The 24,015-nt window shown below is 53.5% G+C and overlaps 8 protein-coding genes, 1 non-coding gene and 2 pseudogenes across 9 annotated transcripts; 2 read left to right on the top strand and 9 right to left on the bottom strand.

The window, feature by feature from the left end:
- Nucleotides 1-173: 173 nt before the first annotated feature.
- On the bottom strand, nucleotides 174-874 carry LOC121836280 (histone H4). Its single transcript, XM_042291141.1, has one exon. The coding sequence runs from the start codon at nucleotides 538-540 to the stop codon at nucleotides 229-231; it is 312 nt and encodes a 103-aa protein (XP_042147075.1). The 5' UTR covers nucleotides 541-874; the 3' UTR covers nucleotides 174-228.
- A 2,513-nt stretch (nucleotides 875-3,387) lies between these two features.
- Nucleotides 3,388-3,892, bottom strand: LOC120837257 (histone H2B). The gene has a single exon (XM_040206502.3). The coding sequence runs from the start codon at nucleotides 3,818-3,820 to the stop codon at nucleotides 3,446-3,448; it is 375 nt and encodes a 124-aa protein (XP_040062436.1). The 5' UTR covers nucleotides 3,821-3,892; the 3' UTR covers nucleotides 3,388-3,445.
- Nucleotides 3,893-5,698: 1,806 nt separating this feature from the next.
- LOC121836275 lies at nucleotides 5,699-7,329 on the bottom strand (annotated as a pseudogene).
- A 1,555-nt stretch (nucleotides 7,330-8,884) lies between these two features.
- On the bottom strand, nucleotides 8,885-9,462 carry LOC8039774 (annotated as a pseudogene).
- Nucleotides 9,463-12,256: 2,794 nt separating this feature from the next.
- On the top strand, nucleotides 12,257-12,738 carry LOC115327908 (histone H2A-like). Its single transcript, XM_040206499.3, has one exon. It carries the CDS (start codon nucleotides 12,304-12,306, stop codon nucleotides 12,676-12,678), a length of 375 nt encoding a protein of 124 aa, XP_040062433.1. The 5' UTR covers nucleotides 12,257-12,303; the 3' UTR covers nucleotides 12,679-12,738.
- A 498-nt stretch (nucleotides 12,739-13,236) lies between these two features.
- Nucleotides 13,237-14,189, bottom strand: LOC120837260 (histone H3-like). The gene has a single exon (XM_040206505.3). It carries the CDS (start codon nucleotides 14,053-14,055, stop codon nucleotides 13,507-13,509), a length of 549 nt encoding a protein of 182 aa, XP_040062439.2. The 5' UTR covers nucleotides 14,056-14,189; the 3' UTR covers nucleotides 13,237-13,506.
- Nucleotides 14,190-14,302: 113 nt separating this feature from the next.
- Nucleotides 14,303-15,015, top strand: LOC121836277 (histone H1-III-like). Its single transcript, XM_042291137.1, has one exon. The coding sequence runs from the start codon at nucleotides 14,353-14,355 to the stop codon at nucleotides 14,956-14,958; it is 606 nt and encodes a 201-aa protein (XP_042147071.1). The 5' UTR covers nucleotides 14,303-14,352; the 3' UTR covers nucleotides 14,959-15,015.
- Nucleotides 15,016-17,121: 2,106 nt separating this feature from the next.
- On the bottom strand, nucleotides 17,122-17,240 carry LOC120837269. The gene has a single exon (XR_005714833.1). It is a non-coding gene; the product is annotated as a 5S ribosomal RNA (ribosomal RNA).
- Nucleotides 17,241-17,447: 207 nt separating this feature from the next.
- On the bottom strand, nucleotides 17,448-17,857 carry LOC120847784 (histone H4). The gene has a single exon (XM_042291142.1). The coding sequence runs from the start codon at nucleotides 17,812-17,814 to the stop codon at nucleotides 17,503-17,505; it is 312 nt and encodes a 103-aa protein (XP_042147076.1). The 5' UTR covers nucleotides 17,815-17,857; the 3' UTR covers nucleotides 17,448-17,502.
- A 2,215-nt stretch (nucleotides 17,858-20,072) lies between these two features.
- LOC120837256 (histone H2B) lies at nucleotides 20,073-20,700 on the bottom strand. Its single transcript, XM_040206501.3, has one exon. It carries the CDS (start codon nucleotides 20,503-20,505, stop codon nucleotides 20,131-20,133), a length of 375 nt encoding a protein of 124 aa, XP_040062435.1. The 5' UTR covers nucleotides 20,506-20,700; the 3' UTR covers nucleotides 20,073-20,130.
- Nucleotides 20,701-22,067: 1,367 nt separating this feature from the next.
- LOC121836274 lies at nucleotides 22,068-23,731 on the bottom strand. The gene has a single exon (XM_042291135.1). It carries the CDS (start codon nucleotides 23,623-23,625, stop codon nucleotides 22,126-22,128), a length of 1,500 nt encoding a protein of 499 aa, XP_042147069.1. The 5' UTR covers nucleotides 23,626-23,731; the 3' UTR covers nucleotides 22,068-22,125.
- Between the last annotated feature and the right edge of the window lie 284 nt (nucleotides 23,732-24,015).

Raw genomic sequence — 24,015 nt, 5'->3', positions numbered from 1 at the left:
GAGAAGATTGGTACACTCGGCTGTGGCGCACAAAATGGTAGAGACCCGCGGCAAAACAACACTCAGGACAAAAGAGGAATCACTCACCCAAAGCAGTGCTTGTTTTCAGGATTACAGAGAGACACGGGAGGGAGGCGTTGGAATGAAAACCCGTTTCCAAGATAGATCGGTACTGGTTTGGCCCTGAAAAGGGCCGTTTTCGATGTGTGTCCGACGGCGAGACGGCTGTTAACCACCGAAACCATAGAGGGTACGGCCTTGCCTCTTGAGCGCGTACACCACATCCATGGCCGTCACGGTCTTCCTCTTGGCGTGCTCGGTGTAGGTGACGGCATCGCGAATGACGTTCTCCAGGAAGACCTTGAGGACGCCGCGGGTCTCTTCATAGATGAGGCCGGAAATGCGCTTGACACCACCGCGGCGGGCTAGGCGACGGATTGCAGGCTTGGTGATCCCCTGGATGTTATCGCGAAGAACCTTGCGATGGCGCTTGGCACCACCCTTGCCCAGGCCCTTGCCGCCCTTGCCTCTTCCAGACATGTTTGCTGCAAAAACAGGGACGGAAAACACGACCGCACCGTTCGCCTACTTCAACAAAGACTGGCGGCAATGCTCTACGGGTCCGACCAAGTGAACCCACGACGGCCTCCTCCTCTCCCGCCGACGAATGGGAGCAGTCCTGCAGCTTCGTATTGTGGCCGACAGGTGGCTGCGCACTGGAAGCAAGCGTGTGTTGATGAAATGCATGGCTTTAGCAAAGGCATTCATACACCTCGCCCATTTTGAGTCTTCATAGTTGTATGTGCAAAACATTGTTTTTTCTAGGTTCCAGGAGATATATATTTTAGCGGGATTAAGATTCGTTTTCGCTAAGTCAATGGGAGAAACAAGTCAACTCAGGAGTGCCGAGCTTCGCACCGATGCAGCTAGTCAAGGGCCCGTTTTCACATGCGAATAAAAAAGAGTTTTATAAACCTTCGAGCAATCTATTCATCGGAACTTGTACAAGACACACTCTTCTCACGGCACACAAAAATTAAAGTTTCTTATCACTGGCGTTTTTAAGCGCGCAGTGCAATTCACCGCCATGGTGAGCCGGGTCGACAGCAAGTTGGGTCACCCAAGAACATAGTTTGATCAAAATATTGACTTATATAAAAGGGTCCGGTTTTAAGTGCTTATTACACGGGACGAAAAGTCTTTTTGGCTGGCAGAAAATTTGATACTGAAAAACTTTTTACCAAGCCTTCGGTCTGTTAAAGGGGCAGTGCAACGATTTTCAGACTTTGGCCAGTTAAGTGCGGAAGTTAATCTGCGTCACCTATGGAACGAAAAACCGAAAGCCGCATTTTCTTGCGAGCGCTAGTTCTTATTTAAAAAAATGAAACAAATCGAAGGTCGAAGTGCCTCTCAACTCTCCACGCCGATTTTCGAGTGACGTCTCTGGGGGTTCACGTGGTTTCCCCTTGGGCCCTCTCTTCAGAGACCCCAGCCGCTTCCTCCGCGATTGTGGACTTTCAAAGGATTAGCCTCGTCGAAGGTCGCGGCGAGCGATGGACACAAAGGACGGTTCTCTATGGGGCTGACAGCGAGTGTAGCAGCGGAGGGGGACAGGGTTTGTTGACTTCCGCGTATCCCCCAGAGACGCCGTCATTTTAGTTCCCGTAGCCGCCACCGGCGGCTGCAGATCGGCAAATAATTCGTTTTTTGCCTTGCGATTACGCAGCAGAATAGCCGTTTTTTTTTGGGAAAGGTGACGCGTTTTTGGTCACTTGGGCTTGTATGAACAATATAAAAAATGCAAACTGGCAATTCTTTCAGCATTAAAACCGTTGCACTGCCCCTTTAAGAAGCAAAACCTGCCACCCGAAAGCGGCCAGTTCGTGCCGCTGCCGCGAATCGCGCAAATGAAGTAAAGTAATAAAACAATTTCGTCTAAATTCAAATGCTTTTTACACCTACCGAAGAATTTCATTAGCTTTCAGAAAATATACACTTCGGTAAGCGTAAAGATATTTTTCGTTGCGTTAGAGAGCGAAACAGGCGAAGCCGTAGGGCCGGCTTTGCGCTCGGGCCGGAATTCGATCGTCCAAGATCAGGCAAAAATTAAAAATAAAAAAAAACTACTCGCTTTAGAAGAGTCTCTTTTTCTGTGCTTTTAGCGCACACCTTTTTTTAGCGGCACACGAAATTAAGAATCTGTAGCTACGTTTTTTATTACCTTTTTTAAGCTTAAATCGACCAGCCGCCCTTAGCGCCCGAAAACTAGTTTCGGCTTCCAAGTAAGCGGTTAGATCAAAATATGAAGAAGAATAACTCCGTTTCAATTCAAATGCTTTTTACACCTATTGAAGAAGTTTATTAGCTTTCAAAAAATATATACTTCGATATGCGTAAAAATATTTTTCGTTGCGTTAGAGAGTGAAACAGGTGAAGCTGTAGAGTCCGGCGCGCGCTCGAGCCGCGATTCGATCGTCTAAGATCAGGCAAAAATTAGAAATAAAAATAACTACTCGCTTTAGAAAAGTCTATTTTTCTGTGCTTTTAGCGCACACTTTTCTCTAGCGGCACACAAAATTAAGAGTCTTTATCTACCTTTTTTTAAACTTAAATCGACCAGCCACCCAGAGCGCCCGAAAAGTAGATTTGGCTTCCAAGTAAGTGGTTAGATCAATATATGAACAAAAATAACTCTGTTTAAAATCAAACGCTTTCTACACCTATTGGAGAAGTTCATTAGCTTTTGGAAAATATATATTTCGATATGCGTAAAAATATTTTTTGTTGCGTTAGAGAGGGAAACATGTGAAGCTGTAGAGTCCGGCGCGCGCTCGTGCCGCGATTCGATCGTCTAAGATCAGGCAAAAATAAAAATAAAAGTACTCGCCTTAAAAGAGGTTCTCTTTTTTGTGCTGTTAGTACACACTTTTCTTTCGCGGCACACGAGATTAAAAGCCTGTATCTACGTTTATCATTGCATTTTTTAAACTTAAAATAAGAACACTCGAATTTAAAAGCAAGTTATTTGATACAACCGTGGCTCTAAAAAGAAAAACGCTGCAACTCGAAAACACAACACTTTGGAGTATGGGCTCCCAACGGCTAAAAACCACGCGAATATATCCTTTACATACGCGAGCGATGTGCAATATTTAGGAAGGTCACTCGTGCCCTCAAAAGCAATGAAATACAATGTTTTTTTTTTCACCGAAACAAAATAAACGACATCCGACTGTGGCTACAAGAAGCCAAGTTCGACTGCACAACAAGAAAAAAGACATACTCTTTGCAAACATGCGCGATGCAGAAGCACTGGGTACTCACATATTTCTTGAAAAGAGAGACACGGGAGTTGGAAGTCATCGAGAGACGGCCGTTTTGCAGGGATGAGTATGGCCCTCAAAAGGGCCGTTTGTACATACAGCAGGGAGATAGCTCCTGGGTGTTACTTGGAACTGGTGTACTTGGTGACAGCCTTGGTGCCCTCGGACACCGCATGCTTTGCCAGTTCACCCGGCAGCAGGAGCCTCACAGCTGTCTGGATCTCCCGACTCGTGATGGTCGAGCGCTTGTTGTAGTGAGCCAGCCGAGACGACTCTGCTGCGATGCGCTCGAAGATGTCGTTCACGAAGCTGTTCATGATCGACATGGCCTTGCTGGACACTCCGGTGTCGGGATGGACCTGTTTGAGCACCTTGTAGATGTAGATGCTGAAGCTCTCCTTCCTCTTGCGCCTCTTCTTCTTCTTGTCGGTGGCACGCACATTTTTCTGTGCCTTGCCCGCCTTCTTCACTGCTTTTCCGCTCGGTTGGGGGGGCATCCTCGCGCGACTTGTCTTCGGGAGAAGATCGACGTTGTTACTCGCAAAAAGATGGCGAAACAACAACTGGGGCAACCTGAAATTTTAGTTAGTTAGTTTAGTTAGAGTATTGGGAGGAGGAAATCAAAGGAAGTGTTGCTGAGCCGGAAGCTCAATATGTCACCTTTGTTTTGGGGTAGGGGAAGGGGAGTAAAAGATAAAGATAGAAAGGGTTGTTGCGCCAGCTTCGCGCCGCCAATGCGCGCCGCCGCGCCACGCAAGCCGCACGAAGAAGCCCCCCCGGCCGAGCAGAGCGGCCGGTGAAATGCGCTTCTTCTAAGTTGAAGTTGGGCAGAGTCCCACTTGATTCTTGAGATAGTCTTCAGAGGTCTTCCTTAAATGGGCCGTCACAAAACACACCAGCGCCAAGCACCACCCAGGAGCCCTGTTGTACAAACCTAATATTAAGCCGAATTAGGACCGAATCAGAATGGCAAATAAATAAATAAGTAATTAAATAAAGTTGGGCCGGAATGATAAAAAAAAAATTGTGGCCAGGAGGGAGTTTGTTCTCAATAGTCTTGCGCATCGCGATTGAAGTGTCAATCGCGGTGGCAATTTGTTACCGAGGGGCCCAAGCGAGCCGTCTCATAACAGCCGACCGTCCTAGGTCAGGACGGTCGGAGCTCCTATGAATCAGGCCGCGGTGCGAGGAGAACGCAGCGCGGTGAGAATTCAGTTACCTCCGCTAGCGATGCAGAGGCCCCGCAAGCAGAGAGTCCCGCGCGAGAAGCTAAGTCAGCGCGAAGGACAAGGGAGCGGATCGCAAAGATAAAGTCTCCGCGATCGTGAGGAGAAATACCTTTGAGTTTGGTATCAATCCAGATGTGAGGGTCGCCCGGTGGTCCGGAACGCCAGGCGGTCGCTTCCCAGAGCGGCAGCAGCGAGCGAGCCGTTCAGGAGGACAGCGGCGCCGGGGAGAATCCAGGCGCCCGACTAGGGCATTCCAGACGACAGGCGACCGGCGCGATGTCCGGGAGGGAGAAGCGGCGGTGAGTCACCGCGCGATGCAGTCAGACGAAAACATCACGTGATGAGGAGAGGGGTACTCGGTCAGTGAGAGTAGTTTTGTGGAGGCGGCGAAGGCGTCGCGGCAAAGGATGGATGGATGGATGGATGAATACGGCTGAGCCCTTTGGATCGGGCGGTAGCTTACGCCACCTAGCCATTTTGTTTTACCATTTAAGCTTAGAATATTTAAATGTGAAATCTATATTCGCTCCGCAGTGCAAAGAAAGTGAGGCTATGAAACCCCCTTGCCATCAGTGGATAAGAAAATACCTAGTTTTCTCTCGATTTCTGCCACCATTCACTTAATCTTTGCTTGGTAATCTCTACAGTCTTGGTAATCTCTACAGTCGCCACCAAGGCGCGGCGCCAACGCCGCCTCCTGGTGGCGACGAGAGACACCACCCGCCCCGCCGAGGCGGTAGCCCCCCGCACCGCGCGCCGCCCGGAAACCGGGAGGCGCGCGATGCCAGAGTAAGCGAGCCGATGCCTCTCCCCACCCCCTACGTCACGGCACAGGGGCTAGTCGGCCAGCGGGCCGCTGAAACCAGGAGAGCAGAATTTGTAGATTAAATAGATACTAAATAACCTGGGGGATCGACCTCGATGATGGTGAACCTCTTGCCTTTAGCGCGCGCACCACCACCGATGAAGATCCCACAGTTTCAGCCAATGGCGAGCGAGGCCCGCGTCTGGCCAATAGCGGCGGCCGCAGCTCCTGCCTCGCGCGTTCCCGGCCGCGCGCTGGCCAATCAGCGACCAGTCGGCAGCGGGGTGCAGAGGCGCACGGTCACGGACAGTCCTCTCCTTGCTGCGAAGCGCGCCGTCTCCGCGATCTCCGTGCTCGTCGGTGGTTTACAAGTTATTTTCCAGGCGTGTTTCCACCAGGAATTTTGCCAGGGCCTTTAGCGCTGTCTCTGCCGCAGGTCCTCTCGGTCTGACGACGTCCTCCAAGGTGTCCGTGGTGCATCCCAGGGCGGCGTATCTCCGCCGCAGTTCCGTGCGCTCGCGGGCGAGCGGGCGACATCGGAGTACAAGGTGGCTGTCGTCCGCGTCTGCCTCTCGGCAGAGCGGACAGGGGCTGTCTCGACTTCCATTCCAGCGAGCCAGGTTGGTCGGGGAGAAGGTACTTTTCGTGCGAAGTCTGTGCATAACTGCGGCGACTTTTCTTGGCAGGTTCTTCGGGAGTCTGGGCGGTATGGGGCCGTGCTCGAGCTCGGGATGGCGCATGCGGATGGACCGCGCAACCAGGAGCCGTGCGTCGGAAAAAGCAGCCACGCTTGAAGTGGGGAAGGCCTCGTCACGCTGGGCCGTGGTGGCCAAGCGGTCTGCAGCCTCGTTTCCCCGGATGCCGCAGTGGGCGGGCAGCCACTGGAAAGCAAGGGTCCAGCCTCGGCGCTGCATGAGTATCGCCGTGTTCCCGACTTCTCGGCCGAGCGGGGTTGCTCGGTCGAGGTTAGCCAGCTGGGTCAGCGCCGCCTTGGAGTCACTGAGCAGTACCAGACTTCCAGGCGTGCTCTCTGCCTCGGCCACGGAGAGGGCGAGCCGCAGGGCTGCAAGTTCTGCTGTCGTCGACGACGAGAAGAAGGAGAGACGCTCCGCCGCGCTGGATCCAAGGTCCGCTGCCACAACTGCGGCAGTGGCTGTGTGTGCATCGGGGTCAACCGACCCGTCCGTGTAGCACCTCGCCCAGCCCCGGAATTGTTCTTCTAAGTAACCCTTCTGCCAGTTGTCTGGCCACCGATGGTGCCAGCCTGTTCTTCGGGCCCCCGAGGCCTGCATCGAGTTCGACGCGGAGTGGTGGTGGCTCGCTCGGCGGCGGCGGTCTTGGGTTCGGGCCAGGGCTGCCTGCCAGTCTGTGAAGTTCTCTGGCAAGTGTAGAAAGGTGCGATTGGGTGCGTGCCCAGATTCGCTCTGGCAGCCCTGTGTTGTGCGTGTTGCCCAACCGAATCAGGTGTCTCATTGCTCGCTCGTCGGCGGCGAGCCTCACCGTTGTCACTCCGGTCTCGTTCAGTGTGTGGCGTGAGCTTGCTCCGCGTGGAACGCCGAGACACACCCTGAGTGCCGTGCGCTGTGCCATCTCCAGTTGTGCCCAGTGTTTGGGTGAGAGTTTGAGTAGTGGCAGTGCGTAGAGGGCACGTGAGAGTATGAGCCCCTTGTACAGTGTGATAAGCATAGCTTGCGATGCTCCGCGTCGTGTTCCCGCGAGCATTCGGATTACGTTTAAGTGCCGCTTCATTTTTTGGATTACATCGCGGACTGCGGGGCTCCATGTGGGCCCCCTGTCCAGCGTCACCCCAAGGTAAGTCGCATGTTTTCGAATTGGAATTGTTGCTCCGCCTGCTCGAATGTTCATTGCGAATTTGTATGTCTGATGTCGCGCACTGCTTAGTACTACCGATTTTGCGGGTGAGAGTGTCAGACCGAGGCGAGTTAAGTAGAATTCAGTGTTTGTTACGGCGCGTTGTAGGACTGTTCTGACTGCCTCCCTGTTCCATCCTCGGCCTGTGACGAATAACGCGATGTCGTCCGCGTATATAGCGATCCCTGGTCGTATGATTCCTTCGCTTCCTAATCCGATAATTTGGGGGAGAGCGGCTAGGGCAACGTTGAACAGGAGGGGGGATAACACACCGCCCTGGGGGACACCCTGATTGATCGGACGCGCGGTGCTCAGCTGGCCCGAGGAACGAACTTGAGCAGTCCTGCCCGACAGGTAGGCTCTCACGTAGTTGAGTGGGCGGCCCCAGACTCCGAGCTGCTTGAGTGCTTTTATGATCGCGGAGTGTTTGACGGCGTCAAAAGCTTTAGAGATGTCTAGCAGGACGACTCCCGTCGTCCTGCTCAGTGCTCTACCGTTTTCGAGCAGCGTGGCAATTTCTGCGATGGCATCGGCCGTGCATCGGTTCTTTCGGAAGCCACAGGTGTTCTCGTGAAAGGCTCCGACTGACTCGAGATGGTGCTCGAGCCGTCGTTGCACGAGTCGCTCGAGAAGCTTCCCAACGCACGAAGTGAGTGCGATGGGCCTGTAGGAGCTAAGTTCGGTAGCTGGCTTGTTTGGCTTCCTAATGGGCACGACCACGGCCGATCGCCAGGACTCCGGTAGATCCGCGTCCCGCCACGCCTTATTGAGAAGCTCTAGGAGAGCAGGGCGGCTGCTTTTGTCAAGATTTCTGAGCGCTGCGTTAGTGACGCCGTCCGCTCCGGGGGCCGTCTTCTTGCGCGAGAGGCCTGCCAGGGCGCGGTCTAACTCGTGCAAAGTAAAATCCTCCTGGCCAGCGGTCATCTTAGTAGCTCTCACAGGCAACCAGCCTCTCCAGCCATAGGGGGCTCTTCGCGCTGGCGGAGGAGGGGGGGCACTGAGCAGCGTGTCTGCCAGCTTTTCCAGCATGTCGGCATAGGAGATGCCGAAGCGTATAGCTAATCCTTTGAGGGGATGTCTCGGCCCTGGCCGATTGGCCAGGACCCGCGCCATTCTCCACGCCTCGGCTGCTCCTCGGGGTGCGGCAAAGGAGTCACACTTGAGGTCCCATTGCTCTCTGCTGAGGCGCAGAGCGTGCCGTTTAAAGAGCGCGTCGAAGCGCCGGAACCCGAGTGTGTCCACGTGCAGGCCGGTCCGATTTGCTCTCCTCTGAGCCTGCCGGCGCTTGGCTCGTAGCTGCAACCAGCGAAGATCGGGGTTTGGCCGATTCACCGGAACGCGCACCGTTTGCGTGGCCTCTTTTAGGGCTTGGGCGATCGTTTCTGCTGTGAGGGGTTTACCGAGAGCTTCGAGGCGCCACAGGATCGCTCGATAGCGGTCCCAGTGTACCACTTTACAGAACTTGACGGCCGGTTTGGGGGCGGGGCCCACGAGAATCGGGGTGTGATCGCTCCCCCAGCCGTCTGGTTGTGTCTGAGGTACTCCTGTGAGTGGGAGGCTCGCCGTGCAGATCGTTAAATCTAGGACGCTACTCTCTACTCCCGCCCTTAGAAACGTCGGGGCTCCCGTCCCACAATGAGCCATGTCGGTGCGGTCTAGGGTGCACTGAAGCTGCCTACCCCTCGCACTCGTCCGTTTGTCCCCCCACAGCTCATTATGCGCGTTGAAGTCGCCCCCGAGAATGATGTGTCCAGCCTCCCGCGCTCTTATAGTCGCGAGTACGCGGGAACGCCAATGTCCGACGGGGTGGACGTAACACGAGAATACAGAGAATTCGTGCTCACCCCTTCTGATGCGGACACCGACGATCTCCGCCCTCGCTGAGCAGTAGTCCCTTGTGTCGATTCCGCAGTGGGGCACCGAGTTTTTCACGTAGAGGACGGCCCAGGGATGTTTCTTGGCTCCACAGCAGGTGTACGACGTGTAGCCCGAGATGTCCAGTTTGGACGCCTCGAGCTTGGGCTCCTGGATCAGGAGCACGTCGTAGGGCCTGCGTGAGAGTTCGTCCCTTACATGAGCGAGCCGTCCGCGGAGACCGTTGATGTTCCACTGCAGAATCGAGGGACAGCTGGGAGACTGGACGCTCGTCCTCTTTCTTGTTTTAGGCTGTGCTGGCATAGTGGCTCATCGGAGGGAAGGTGTGATGCCTGTTGAGCGTGAGCACGGGGGAGTCAGCCGGGAGGGTAGACTGGAGATGCGAGTACTGGACCAGAGCAGGGCCGATCACCCGAAGCAGGTGATCGATCTGGTGCAGAGTGACAACCAGCAGCTGTTCGAGGGGATGAATGGGGGGGCGTTGCCCGTCGCACCAAGGGGATTCCCCTGCAGCTGCTGGGGGGAGAGGGAAAGGTGGCGGAGGCGCGCCGTTAGAGGAGGGGAGGAGGCCACCGCCGGTCCAGACAGACTCGTGAGGGAGAGAGGGGCCAGTCCATTCCGCTTGCGGGAGGGACGGAGGGAGTTGCTGCTGCAGGCGGCGTGCAGCGCTCGCCTCGTCTTCCGGGTGGAGAGGAGGGTGCGGGCGCTGCTGCGCCTCTTGTTCCGCAGGAGAGGGGGGGGGAGGAGGCTGCCTCGGTTTGTTTACATCGACCTCTCCGTCTGTCTGGGCCGCCGGGGCTCTCTTGTTTTGATGGCGCTCAGCCTGTCTTTGGCGCTTCCGCTGTCGCTTCGAAGTTCTCGCCGGTCCGAAGGTCTCCTTGTAGACTTGAGGGCTTTGTCGGGTTGACTGCTCCTTGCGTTGGGAGATCCTCTCCTCCGGTTGAGTTTGTTGATTCTGTTCTGTCTGCCGATCCTGGTCCTCAGTCCTGGTCGGCTGTTGGGGCTGTACAGGGGCTGCAGGGGGCGTGGTGCTCCGCGGTGCGTTCCCTGTTGGCTGTGGGCTCTGGTCAGGGGCTGTGTGGGCTGCGCTCCCTGTTGGCTGTGGGGTAGGGCCTTGTGTCGCTGCTCTCGCGGGGCCTCGCTGAAAGGGGGCGGGTGGGGCTGCGAGGGGGTTTGAATCCGTGAGGAACGGGAATTCCCGCCGTGACTCTTCGCTCGGGTGGCGGGTGAGGAGGAACGTCGTGAGGGACGGGTGCATCCACGCGGCACAAGAGAGTGGGCGTGGCGTCCGGACTTCCTCCCGTCGGTCTTGTGCTTGGGGCCGACGTTTTTGGTCCTCTGCGAAGGCCACGGCGTGTTTTCGGGCTTCCGGCCTCGTGCAGCCCGTGCCGCGGAAGATGGTTTCTTCGAGCCTGGCGCGCTGGTAGGCGGGGCATCTTTTGTCGGTGGCTCGGTGCAGGTATCCGCAGTTGGGGCACTTGGGGTTGGCGGCGCGCGGACACTCTCCTCGGGGGTGCTTTTGTGGGCAAGTTGGGCAGGCGGTGGGCATGGTACACGCAGATCGTACGTGCCCAAGTCTCCCACACGCCGTGCATTGCGTGGGGCGCACCTTCAGGGGCTCGACGTAGAAGCGCACCTGGAACAGCTCGACGAACCTCGGGCGAGGTCCGTCAAAGCGGAGTTCGGCGCACCTCCCTTCGCCGAACCTCCTCAGGTGCACGATGGGGGTGTCGGCTATCAGCCCGTCCCTCAGAAATGCGTCGCTATCCCTGGGGTTGAGGCCGCGGATAGTCCCGCATTCCTGAGCTGTGGGAACGGGCGTGAAGGCGTGAACCTCCATCTCTCCCAGTTTTTGGGTCCCGAGGAGGGTCCGTCGGGTTGCCGCTTCCTCTGTGTCCACGGCCAGGACGTTTCTCGCAAGGTTAAAGCGAATGGCCGTCGTCTTCCCGGGCACGATCTTCTGCACGTAGCTGGCGATGCGCAGCCTGTTTTGTATGGTGAATTTCGCCTGTCCAGCAGGACGAAACAGGACAGTGCAGGGGCCATCTTCTGCCAGCTCCGTGCCTCGGTCAGTGACGCCATCTTGTGTAGTCGGGGAGGCCTTTTCTTGTGGTGTGGCCTTACCACGTTCGAGAGCGGCCTTGGTCGGTTGTCCGACGGCCTTGTCATTGGAAGGGGAGAGGAGGGCGAAGCTGTTGTGCACGGGCAGGGAGTGGTGCACGTCATCGTTCTCCTCCTCGCTCTCGTTGTCATTATCGGTGGGGGGGTGGGTCTCTTGTTGAGGTTGGTTCCCTTCCTCCGTCGGGGGGGTGGGAGAGGGTGTCACGCCTTCCGTCCGCTGGCCGTCAGGCGAGGCAGGGGGGAGGGGGTTGTTTACGTGCGTTCGCGGAGGGCCGCCTGATGTGCTGGCGCCCTGCGAAACGGGTGAGAGGGGCTCACCTCCTGGTGTCTTGGGGAGGCCGGCAGAGGCCGGCTCGCCATCTTGGGAGTTTGGGGACGCTTGTCCGCCATTGTCATGTCCCGTGAGGTCCGGGTTTGCGTTGGAAGATGGCTCCGCGAGGAGCTCTTTGGTGTCCCTCGCCAGCGTCTGGCTGGCGATTGAATCGAGGATAATGGCCTCAAGGCAGGCCTCTTTATCGGAGTTGCGCATGGCCACGCTTCTTGTAACGTATGGGGGCTCCTTTGTGCCCTCCATTTGGGCTTTGTCTTGCCCCTCCCGAAGGAGGGGCGGGGGGGAAAGGTTGGATTAAATGAAAAGAAAAAAGGTTTGGGTCCCTCTGCCCTGGGGCTCGGGGTTCCCTTTTACCTGTACCCCTCCAGGGGGATGAGGTGTTCTAGTTTTCTTTGCTCTTTTTATAGGTTTTCACAGCATTCTGAAAAATGTGCTCCGATTGGCCAGCATTCTAGAGCGCGGGAAACAGTGCGCTGTGATTGGAGTACGCCCAAAATAACGCTTCGCGATTGGTTGCTGCGCGAACCAATGAGCAAGCAGTTTGAAACTACAATTTTTTGGGAGAGGGTTTTGGGAGAGGAGTGCTATGAAGCAGAGGCAGTGCAAGGCGAAAACGCGCTCTTGCAGCGCCCCCCAAGCGGAGAGGACTGGCACTTCCTTTGATTTTCTGCTTCTCGATGCGCTGACTTCCTCACTCACTCAGTGTTCGTTGGTTTGTTCGGTTGTCCACTTCTCACCTCCACCAAGATGTCTGGGCGCGGAAAAGGAGGCAAGGCAAAGGGCAAGAGCAAGACCCGTTCCAGCCGCGCGGGGCTCCAGTTTCCCGTGGGAAGGATCCACCGACTACTGCGAAAGGGCAACTACGCGGAGCGAGTAGGTGCCGGTGCCCCCGTCTACTTGGCGGCCGTACTCGAGTACCTGGCTGCCGAAGTGCTCGAGCTGGCAGGAAACGCGGCCAGGGACAACAAGAAAACTAGGATCATCCCTCGACACCTGCAGCTGGCCATTCGCAACGACGAAGAGCTCAACAAGCTGCTGTCCGGCGTTACCATCGCGCAAGGAGGTGTCCTGCCCAACATCCAGGCCGTCCTCCTTCCCAAGAAGACCGAGAAGAAGGCCTAAACCATCCCGCGGCATCCGCTACAGAAAAACGGTCCTTTTCAGGACCACTCATGACTTGAGTACAGGATACTCATTTCCGTGCGCTAGTCTTCCGTGTCTCTAAACACTCGGGTATGTGCATTTAAATTTCCTTTTTGTGCAATGCCGACAGTGTTTCTCTTTCATCACCTACAGGCCTTGAATGCCACTCTTAGGCATTCTCCCATGCATAATATTTACGCTGCGTTTAATGCCAAATTCTTTCACGTGTGCGAATTGCCCGAACAAGACTTGCTGTCGGGCGCAAAGGCCAGCATTGCTTGTTATTTGAACTCGTAAAACCACCGCTGCACTGCCTCGCTTTGAGAGGATTTGAAGCTCTTTCTACGAGAGTCAACAATCGGAGCAGCATTTTCCCGAAACCGGCAGAGGGCAATAAATGTTGTGGACATCCCTCAAAAACAGATAATTACTCCACGGGTTTTTGTTGGTCGAATCTATAATCGTGATATTCGCTGATTGCTAGAAAATGAACCCTGTAATGTCTTGGGAAAGGTTTTTTTCTTCTTTATTTATTTCATTCAACAACACTTTAGAAAACAAGGAACACATGAAGGAATCGTTGGAAGCAACTGCGAACGGAGCACTTGGCACAATGCAAACTAGTTCAAAATGGGAGAATAAATAGAAAGTACTCACAGCTTTTGAACTCCTGCACTTGGAACAAGTCAGCATCGGAGATTGAGACACGGGAGGACGTCGCTTTACACATGTCCGAAAAGCATGTCTGATGTGGCCCTGAAGAGGGCCGTTTTTGTGGCGTTGCCTGCCGCTTCCAAAGAAGCGACATTAAGCGCGTTCACCGCGGATGCGACGAGCCAGCTGGATGTCCTTAGGCATGATGGTTACCCGCTTGGCGTGGATGGCACAGAGGTTGGTGTCTTCGAAGAGACCGACCAAGTAGGCCTCGCTGGCCTCCTGCAGGGCCATTACAGCCGAGCTCTGGAAGCGGAGGTCCGTCTTGAAATCTTGCGCGATCTCCCGCACTAGCCTCTGGAAGGGCAGCTTTCGGATGAGCAGCTCAGTCGACTTCTGGTAACGACGAATCTCACGCAGCGCGACCGTGCCCGGCCTGTAGCGATGCGGCTTCCTGACTCCACCGGTTGCAGGAGCACTCTTCCGGGCGGCCTTCGTAGCCAGCTGCTTGCGCGGTGCTTTTCCTCCCGTGCTCTTGCGGGCGGTCTGCTTCGTACGGGCCATTCCGAAACGTTGGGACAATAAAACGAGAGAGCTAGCAAACAGCAACACACCTCGACTCCTGACGACCAACTGCCTCAGCGCGAGTGGCGAAACTTCCTTCCCGACAAGGCCTCTCGGCCAATCAGAGAGCTTGTTCATTCTGGATGCTGTTTTGGGCAAGTTTCTTGCGAGGGACAGCGCACGTGGCTCGCTAGGACAATATTTCACGATTGAAGTGATCTAAACTTGTGGGGATAATGTGGAACCAACGTTAGAGCACAGAATCGAGCAAAAATTAGACTTCAAACTTTGTTATTTTAGAAACGGCATGGTTACAAACATTCGTCACCTTCGAAGGGCTTCTCCCGGAGGTTCGCGCTCGCCTCTCTCGACCAATGAGCGCTTGTTCTAGACGGTTTTTTTTCAGTCTCTCTCTGCTTACGATTAGAGTGGGTCATGTCCGAAGAAGTGTCCGCTCCTGCTGGGGTCGCGGCCCCCGCTGCCCTTAAGAGCCCCAAAAAGGCTTCCACGAAAGTGTCCAAGGGAAAGGCAAAGGCCGTGCCAACGCATCCCAAGGTGTCCGCAATGGTGACAGCATCCATCAGTGCGCTTAAGGAACGTGGTGGTTCATCTCTACAAGCCATCAAGAAATACATGTCTGCCAACTACAAGGTGGACGTCGAGAAGCTGTCTCCTTTCATCCGCAAGTATCTCAAGTCTGCCGTGGCTGCGGGAGCATTGGTGCAGACCAAGGGCAAGGGAGCTACCGGATCGTTCAAGCTGTCAGCCAAGTCCGACAAGCCCTCACCTGCTGCTAGGAAGCCCAAAAAGGAGGCTGGTGCTGCAAAGAAGCGCCCAGCCTCGGCAACTGCCGGTGCGGCCAGGAAGAAGAAGCCCGGGACTGCCAAGAAGTCGCCCGCAAAGAGGGCCAAGTCGGCCAAGCCGAAAAAGCCAAAGGCAGAGAAGAAGGCTGCAGCACCCAAGAGCCCCAAGAAACCCAAGGCAGCAAAAAAGACCCCTGCCAAGAAGCCGGCTGCAAAGAAGGCTTCCTCCAAGAAATAGGTCTTCTCCTGGATATCCAGAGCGAAAAACAAAACGGCCCTCATCAGGGCCATAATTCGTTTGCATATCGGGGGATATGCACTTGCGTGGCATGCAGCTCCCGTGTCTCTCGCCACCTCTCTGTTCCAGCCTCGGTAAGCTGATTCCTGCTCTTTTTCAATGTGCACGAGGCATACTTGGTGTTATATTATTGTTTGTTCCCCTGTTAGCAGCATTTTATCTTTGTGTGTGGTACTCGTGAAGTCGTGGAGGCCCGCTTCACGCTCGAGCCGCGATTCGATCGCCTAAGATCAGGCGAAAATAAAAAAAAACTACTCGCTTTAGAACAGTCTTTTTTTCTGTCCTCTTAGCGCACACCTTTTTTTTCGCGGCACACGAAATTAAGAATCTGTATCTACGTTTATTACTACCTCTTTTAAACTTAAATCGACCAGCCGCCCTGACCGCTTGAAAACTAGTTTTGGCTTCCAAGTAAGAGGTTAGATCAAAATATGAAGAAAAATAACTCCGTTTAAATTCAAATAATTTTTACACCTATTAGAGAAGTTCATTAGCTTTCGGAAAATATATACTTCGCTATGCGTAACAATATTTTTCGTTGCGTTAGAGAGTGAAACAGGTCAAGCTGTAGAGTCCGGCGCGCGCTCGAGCCGCGATTCGATCGTCCAAGATCAGGCAAAAATTAAAGATAAAAAGAACTACTCGCTTCAGAAGAGTCTCTTTTTCTGTGCTCTTAGCGCACACGTTTTTTGAGCGGCACACAAAATTAAGAATCTGCATCTGCGTTTATTATTACCTTTTTAAACTCAAATCGACCATCCACCCAGAGCGCCCGAAAACTTGTTTTGCCTTCCAAGTAAGTGGTTAGATCAAAATATGAAGAAGAATAACTCCGTTTAAATTCAAATAATTTTGACACCTATTAGAGAAGTTCATTAGCTTTCGGAAAATATATACTTCGCTATGCGTAAAAATATTTTTCGTTGCGTTAGAGAGTGAAACAGGTCAAGCTGTAGAGTCCGGCGCGCGCTCGAGCCGCGATTCGATCGTCCAAGATCAGGCAAAAATTAAAGATAAAAAGAACTACTCGCTTCAGAAGAGTCTCTTTTTCTGTGCTCTTAGCGCACACGTTTTTTGAGCGGCACACAAAATTAAGAATCTGCATCTGCGTTTATTATTACCTTTTTAAACTCAAATCGACCATCCACCCAGAGCGCCCGAAAACTTGTTTTGCCTTCCAAGTAAGTGGTTAGATCGAAATATGAAGAAGAATAACTCCGTTTAAATTCAAATAATTTTGACACCTATTAGAGAAGTTCATTAGCTTTCGGAAAATATATACTTCGCTATGCGTAAAAATATTTTTCGTTGCGTTAGAGAGTGAAACAGGTCAAGCTGTAGAGTCCGGCGCGCGCTCGAGCCGCGATTCGATCGTCCAAGATCAGGCAAAAATTAAAGATAAAAAGAACTACTCGCTTCAGAAGAGTCTCTTTTTCTGTGCTCTTAGCGCACACGTTTTTTGAGCGGCACACAAAATTAAGAATCTGCATCTGCGTTTATTATTACCTTTTTAAACTCAAATCGACCATCCACCCAGAGCGCCCGAAAACTTGTTTTGCCTTCCAAGTAAGTGGTTAGATCGAAATATGAAGAAGAATAACTCCGTTTAAATTCAAATAATTTTGACACCTATTAGAGAAGTTCATTAGCTTTCGGAAAATATATACTTCGCTATGCGTAAAAATATTTTTCGTTGCGTTAGAGAGTGAAACAGGTCAAGCTGTAGAGTCCGGCGCGCGCTCGAGCCGCGATTCGATCGTCCAAGATCAGGCAAAAATTAAAGATAAAAAGAACTACTCGCTTCAGAAGAGTCTCTTTTTCTGTGCTCTTAGCGCACACGTTTTTTTAGCGGCACACAAAATTAAGAATCTGCATCTGCGTTTATTATTACCTTTTTAAACTCAAATCGACCATCCACCCAGAGCGCCCGAAAACTTGTTTTGCCTTCCAAGTAAGTGGTTAGATCAAAATATGAAGAAGAATAACTCCGTTTAAATTCAAATAATTTTTACACCTATTAGAGAAGTTCATTAGCTTTCAGAAAATATAAGAACTGGTACAAAAGGACACAACCCTCCAAGAGAGCAGAAAAAAAAAGAAAAATGCCATCAGCACTCCGTGTTCCCAGGTGGTCACCCTCCCAAGTACTGACGGAGCCCGATGCTGCTTAGCTTCGGTGATCGGACGAGAACCGGCGTATTCAGCATGGTATGGCCGATGGCAGGTACTAGGGCAACGAATGTTCGACTGCTGCCTGAGAAGATTGGTACACTCGGCTGTGGCGCACAAAATGGTAGAGACCCGCGGCAAAACAACACTCATGACAAAAGAGGAATCACTCACCCAAAGCAGTGCTTGTTTTCACGATTACAGAGAGACACGGGAGGGAGGCGTTGGAATGAAAACCCGTTTCCAAGATAGATCGGTACTGGTTTGGCCCTGAAAAGGGCCGTTTTCGATGTGTGTCCGACGGCGAGACGGCTGTTAACCACCGAAACCATAGAGGGTACGGCCTTGCCTCTTGAGGGCGTACACCACATCCATGGCCGTCACGGTCTTCCTCTTGGCGTGCTCGGTGTAGGTGACGGCATCGCGAATGACGTTCTCCAGGAAGACCTTGAGGACGCCGCGGGTCTCTTCATAGATGAGGCCGGAAATGCGCTTGACACCACCGCGGCGGGCTAGGCGACGGATTGCAGGCTTGGTGATCCCCTGGATGTTATCGCGAAGAACCTTGCGATGGCGCTTGGCACCACCCTTGCCCAGGCCCTTGCCGCCCTTGCCTCTTCCAGACATGTTTGCTGCAAAAACAGGGACGGAAAACACGACCGCACCGTTCGCCTACTTCAACAAAGACTGGCGGCAATGCTCTACGGGTCCGACCAAGTGAACCCACGACGGCCTCCTCCTCTCCCGCCGACGAATGGGAGCAGTCCTGCAGCTTCGTATTGTGGCCGACAGGTGGCTGCGCACTGGAAGCAAGCGTGTGTTGATGAAATGCATGGCTTTAGCAAAGGCATTCATACACCTCGCCCATTTTGAGTCTTCATAGTTGTATGTGCAAAACATTGTTTTTTCTAGGTTCCAGGAGATATATATTTTAGCGGGATTAAGATTCGTTTTCGCTAAGTCAATGGGAGAAACATGTCAACTCAGGAGTGCCGAGCTTCGCACCGATGCAGCTAGTCAAGGGCCCGTTTTCACATGCGAATAAAAAAGAGTTTTATAAACGTTCGAGCAATCTATTCATCGGAACTTGTACAAGACACACTCTTCTCACGGCACACAAAAATTAAAGTTTCTTATCACTGGCGTTTTTAAGCGCGCAGTGCAATTCACCGCCATGGTGAGCCGGGTCGACAGCAAGTTGGGTCACCCAAGAACACAGTTTGATCAAAATATTGACTTATATAAAAGGGTCCGGTTTTAAGTGCTCATTACACGGGACGAAAAGTCTTTTTGGCTGGCAGAAAATTTGATACTGAAAAACTTTTTACCAAGCCTTCGGTCTGTTAAGAAGCAAAACCTGCCACCCGAAAGCGGCCAGTTCGTGCCGCTGCCGCGAATCGCGCAAATGAAGTAAAGTAATAAAACAATTTCGTCTAAATTCAAATGCTTTTTACACCTACCGAAGAATTTCATTAGCTTTCAGAAAATATACACTTCGGTAAGCGTAAAGATATTTTTCGTTGCGTTAGAGAGCGAAACAGGCGAAGCCGTAGGGCCGGCTTCGCGCTCGGGCCGGAATTCGATCGTCCAAGATCAGGCAAAAATTAAAAATAAAAAAAAAACTACTCGCTTTAGAAGAGTCTCTTTTTCTGTGCTCTTAGCGCACACCTTTTTTTAGCGGCACACGAAATTAAGAATCTGTAGCTACGTTTTTTATTACCTTTTTTAAGCTTAAATCGACCAGCCGCCCTTAGCGCCCGAAAACTAGTTTCGGCTTCCAAGTAAGCGGTTAGATCGAAATATGAAGAAGAATAACTCCGTTTCAATTCAAATGCTTTTTACACCTATTGAAGAAGTTTATTAGCTTTCAAAAAATATATACTTCGATATGCGTAAAAATATTTTTCGTTGCGTTAGAGAGTGAAACAGGTGAAGCTGTAGAGTCCGGCGCGCGCTCGAGCCGCGATTCGATCGTCTAAGATCAGGCAAAAATTAGAAATAAAAAGAACTACTCGCTTTAGAAAAGTCTCTTTTTCTGTGCTTTTAGCGCACACTTTTCTCTAGCGGCACACAAAATTAAGAGTCTTTATCTACCTTTTTTTAAACTTAAATCGACCAGCCACCCAGAGCGCCCGAAAACTAGATTTGGCTTCCAAGTAAGTGGTTAGATCAATATATGAACAAAAATAACTCTGTTTAAAATCAAACGCTTTCTACACCTATTGGAGAAGTTCATTAGCTTTCGGAAAATATATATTTCGATATGCGTAAAAATATTTTTCGTTGCGTTAGAGAGGGAAACATGTGAAGCTGTAGAGTCCGGCGCGCGCTCGTGCCGCGATTCGATCGTCTAAGATCAGGCAAAAATAAAAATAAAAGTACTCGCCTTAAAAGAGTTTCTCTTTTTTGTGCTGTTAGTACACACTTTTCTTTCGCGGCACACGAGATTAAAAGCCTGTATCTACGTTTATCATTGCATTTTTTAAACTTAAAATAAGAACACTCGAATTTAAAAGCAAGTTATTTGATACAACCGTGGCTCTAAAAAGAAAAACGCTGCAACTCGAAAACACAACACTTTGGAGTATGGGCTCCCAACGGCTAAAAACCACGCGAATATATCCTTTACATACGCGAGCGATGTGCAATATTTAGGAAGGTCACTCGTGCCCTCAAAAGCAATGAAATACAATGTTTTTTTTTCACCGAAACAAAATAAACGACATCCGACTGTGGCTACAAGAAGCCAAGTTCGACTGCACAACAAGAAAAAAGACATACTCTTTGCAAACATGCGCGATGCAGAAGCACTGGGTACTCACATATTTCTTGAAAAGAGAGACACGGGAGTTGGAAGTCATCGAGAGACGGCCGTTTTGCAGGGATGAGTATGGCCCTCAAAAGGGCCGTTTGTACATACAGCAGGGAGATAGCTCCTGGGTGTTACTTGGAACTGGTGTACTTGGTGACAGCCTTGGTGCCCTCGGACACCGCATGCTTTGCCAGTTCACCCGGCAGCAGGAGCCTCACAGCTGTCTGGATCTCCCGACTAGTGATGGTCGAGCGCTTGTTGTAGTGAGCCAGCCGAGACGACTCTGCTGCGATGCGCTCGAAGATGTCGTTCACGAAGCTGTTCATGATCGACATGGCCTTGCTGGACACTCCGGTGTCGGGATGGACCTGTTTGAGCACCTTGTAGATGTAGATACTGAAGCTCTCCTTCCTCTTGCGCCTCTTCTTCTTCTTGTCGGTGGCACGCACATTTTTCTGTGCCTTGCCCGCCTTCTTCACTGCTTTTCCGCTCGGTTGGGGGGGCATCCTCGCGCGACTTGTCTTCGGGAGAAGATCGACGTTGTTACTCGCAAAAAGATGGCGAAACAACAACTGGGGCAACCTGAAATTTTCAGTTAGTTAGAGTATTGGGAGGAGGAAATCAAAGGAAGTGTTGCTGAGCCGGAAGCTCAATATGTCACCTTTGTTTTGGGGTAGGGGAAGGGGAGTAAAAGATAAAGATAGAAAGGGTTGTTGCGCCAGCTTCGCGCCGCCAATGTGCGCCGCCGCGCCACGCAAGCCGCACGAAGAAGCCCCCCCGGCCGAGCAGAGCGGCCGGTGAAATGCGCTTCTTCTAAGTTGAAGTTGGGCAGAGTCCCACTTGATTCTTGAGATAGTCTTCAGAGGTCTTCCTTAAATGGGCCGTCACAAAACACACCAGCGCCAAGCACCACCCAGGAGCCCTGTTGTACAAACCTAATATTAAGCCGAATTAGGACCGAATCAGAATGGCAAATAAATAAATAAGTAATTAAATAAAGTTGGGCCGGAATGAAAAAAAAAAATTGTGGCCAGGAGGGAGTTTGTTCCCAATAGTCTTGCGCCGCGATTGAAGTGTCAATCGCGGTGGCAATTTGTTACCGAGGGGCCCAAGCGAGCCGTCTCATAACGGCCGACCGTCCTAGGTCAGGACGGTCGGAGCTCCTATGAATCAGGCCGCGGTGCGAGGAGAACGCAGCGCGGTGAGAATTCAGTTACCTCCGCTAGCGATGCAGAGGCCCCGCAAGCAGAGAGTCCCGCGCGAGAAGCTAAGTCAGCGCGAAGGACAAGGGAGCGGATCGCAAAGATAAAGTCTCCGCGATCGTGAGGAGAAATACCTTTGAGTTTGGTATCAATCCAGATGTGAGGGTCGCCCGGTGGTCCGGAACGCCAGGCGGTCGCTTCCCAGAGCGGCAGCAGCGAGCGAGCCGTTCAGGAGGACAGCGGCGCCGGGGAGAATCCAGGCGTCCGACTAGGGCATTCCAGACGACAGGCGACCGGCGCGATGTCCGGGAGGGAGAAGCGGCGGTGAGTCACCGCGCGATGCAGTCAGACGAAAACATCACGTGATGAGGAGAGGGGTACTCGGTCAGTGAGAGTAGTTTTGTGGGGGCGGCGAAGGCGTCGCGGCAAAGGCGCGGCGCCAACGCCGCCTCCTGGTGGCGACGAGAGACACCACCCGCCCCGCCGAGGCGGTAGCCCCCCGCACCGCGCGCCGCCCGGAAACCGGGAGGCGCGCGATGCCAGAGTAAGCGAGCCGATGCCTCTCCCCACCTCTACGTCACGGCGGAGGGGCTAGTCGGCCAGCGGGCCGCTGAAACCAGGAGAGCAGAATTTGTAGATTAAATAGATACTAAATAACCTGGGGGATCGACCTCGATGATGGTGAACCTCTTGCCTTTAGCGCGCGCACCACCAACGATGAAGATCCCACAGTTTAAGCCAATGGCGAGCGAGGCCCGCGTCTGGCCAATAGCGGCGGCCGCAGCTCCTGCCTCGCGCGTTCCCGGCCGCGCGCTGGCCAATCAGCGACCAGTCGGCAGCGGGGTGCAGAGGCGCGCGGTCACGGACAGTCCTCTCCTTGCAGCGAAGCGCGCCGTCTCCGCGATCTCCGTGCTCGTCGGTGGTTTACAAGTTATTTTCCAGGCGTGTTTCCACCAGGAATTTTGCCAGGGCCTTTAGCGCTGTCTCTGCCGCAGGTCCTCTCGGTCTGACGACGTCCTCCAAGGTGTCCGTGGTGCATCCCAGGGCGGCGTATCTCCGCCGCAGTTCCGTGCGCTCGCGGGCGAGCGGGCGACATCGGAGTACAAGGTGGCTGTCGTCCGCGTCTGCCTCTCGGCAGAGCGGACAGGGGCTGTCTCGACTTCCATTCCAGCGAGCCAGGTTGGTCGGGGAGAAGGTACTTTTCGTGCGAAGTCTGTGCATAACTGCGGCGACTTTTCTTGGCAGGTTCTTCGGGAGTCTGGGCGGTATGGGGCCGTGCTCGAGCTCGGGATGGCGCATGCGGATGGACCGCGCAACCAGGAGCCGTGCGTCGGAAAAAGCAGCCACGCTTGAAGTGGGGAAGGCCTCGTCACGCTGGGCCGTGGTGGCCAAGCGGTCTGCAGCCTCGTTTCCCCGGATGCCGCAGTGGGCGGGCAGCCACTGGAAAGCAAGGGTCCAGCCTCGGCGCTGCATGAGTATCGCCGTGTTCCCGACTTCTCGGCCGAGCGGGGTTGCTCGGTCGAGGTTAGCCAGCTGGGTCAGCGCCGCCTTGGAGTCACTGAGCAGTACCAGACTTCCAGGCGTGCTCTCTGCCTCGGCCACGGAGAGGGCAAGCCGCAGGGCTGCAAGTTCTGCTGTCGTCGACGACGAGAAGAAGGAGAGACGCTCTGCCGCGCTGGATCCAAGGTCCGCTGCCACAACTGCGGCAGTGGCTGTGTGTGCATCGGGGTCAACCGACCCGTCCGTGTAGCACCTCGCCCAGCCCCGGAATTGCTCTTCTAAGTGCCCTTCTGCCAGTTGTCTGGCCACCGATGGTGCCAGCCTGTTCTTCGGGCCCCCGAGGCCTGCATCGAGTTCGACGCGGAGTGGTGGTGGCTCGCTCGGCGGCGGCGGTCTTGGGTTCGGGCCAGGGCTGCCTGCCAGTCTGTGAAGTTCTCTGGCAAGTGTAGAAAGGTGCGATTGGGTGCGTGCCCAGATTCGCTCTGGCAGCCCTGTGTTGTGCGTGTTGCCCAACCGAATCAGGTGTCTCATTGCTCGCTCGTCGGCGGCGAGCCTCACCGTTGTCACTCCGGTCTCGTTCAGTGTGTGGCGTGAGCTTGCTCCGCGTGGAACGCCGAGACACACCCTGAGTGCCGTGCGCTGTGCCATCTCCAGTTGTGCCCAGTGTTTGGGTGAGAGTTTGAGTAGTGGCAGTGCGTAGAGGGCACGTGAGAGTATGAGCCCCTTGTACAGTGTGATAAGCATAGCTTGCGATGCTCCGCGTCGTGTTCCCGCGAGCATTCGGATTACGTTTAAGTGCCGCTTCATTTTTTGGATTACATCGCGGACTGCGGGGCTCCATGTGGGCCCCCTGTCCAGCGTCACCCCAAGGTAAGTCGCATGTTTTCGAATTGGAATTGTTGCTCCGCCTGCTCGAATGTTCATTGCGAATTTGTATGTCTGATGTCGCGCACTGCTTAGTACTACCGATTTTGCGGGTGAGAGTGTCAGACCGAGGCGAGTTAAGTAGAATTCAGTGTTTGTTACGGCGCGTTGTAGGACTGTTCTGACTGCCTCCCTGTTCCATCCTCGGCCTGTGACGAATAACGCGATGTCGTCCGCGTATATAGCGATCCCTGGTCGTATGATTCCTTCGCTTCCTAATCCGATAATTTGGGGGAGAGCGGCTAGGGCAACGTTGAACAGGAGGGGGGACAACACACCGCCCTGGGGGACACCCTGATTGATCGGACGCGCGGTGCTCAGCTGGCCCGAGGAACGAACTTGAGCAGTCCTGCCTGACAGGTAGGCTCTCACGTAGTTGAGTGGGCGGCC

This window comes from Ixodes scapularis, unplaced genomic scaffold (assembly GCF_016920785.2).
Source record: "Ixodes scapularis isolate PalLabHiFi unplaced genomic scaffold, ASM1692078v2 PGA_scaffold22__2_contigs__length_789307, whole genome shotgun sequence".
Lineage (NCBI taxonomy): Eukaryota > Metazoa > Arthropoda > Arachnida > Ixodida > Ixodidae > Ixodes > Ixodes scapularis.
This window is presented reverse-complemented; position numbering and strand designations above follow the sequence as displayed.

Coding starts and splice junctions, on each gene's coding strand:
- LOC121836280 (XM_042291141.1), bottom strand. CDS start 540: ATGTCTGGAAGAGGCAAGGGCGGCAAGGGCCTGGGCAAGGGTGGTGCC.
- LOC120837257 (XM_040206502.3), bottom strand. CDS start 3,820: ATGCCCCCCCAACCGAGCGGAAAAGCAGTGAAGAAGGCGGGCAAGGCA.
- LOC115327908 (XM_040206499.3), top strand. CDS start 12,304: ATGTCTGGGCGCGGAAAAGGAGGCAAGGCAAAGGGCAAGAGCAAGACC.
- LOC120837260 (XM_040206505.3), bottom strand. CDS start 14,055: ATGAACAAGCTCTCTGATTGGCCGAGAGGCCTTGTCGGGAAGGAAGTT.
- LOC121836277 (XM_042291137.1), top strand. CDS start 14,353: ATGTCCGAAGAAGTGTCCGCTCCTGCTGGGGTCGCGGCCCCCGCTGCC.
- LOC120847784 (XM_042291142.1), bottom strand. CDS start 17,814: ATGTCTGGAAGAGGCAAGGGCGGCAAGGGCCTGGGCAAGGGTGGTGCC.
- LOC120837256 (XM_040206501.3), bottom strand. CDS start 20,505: ATGCCCCCCCAACCGAGCGGAAAAGCAGTGAAGAAGGCGGGCAAGGCA.
- LOC121836274 (XM_042291135.1), bottom strand. CDS start 23,625: ATGAACATTCGAGCAGGCGGAGCAACAATTCCAATTCGAAAACATGCG.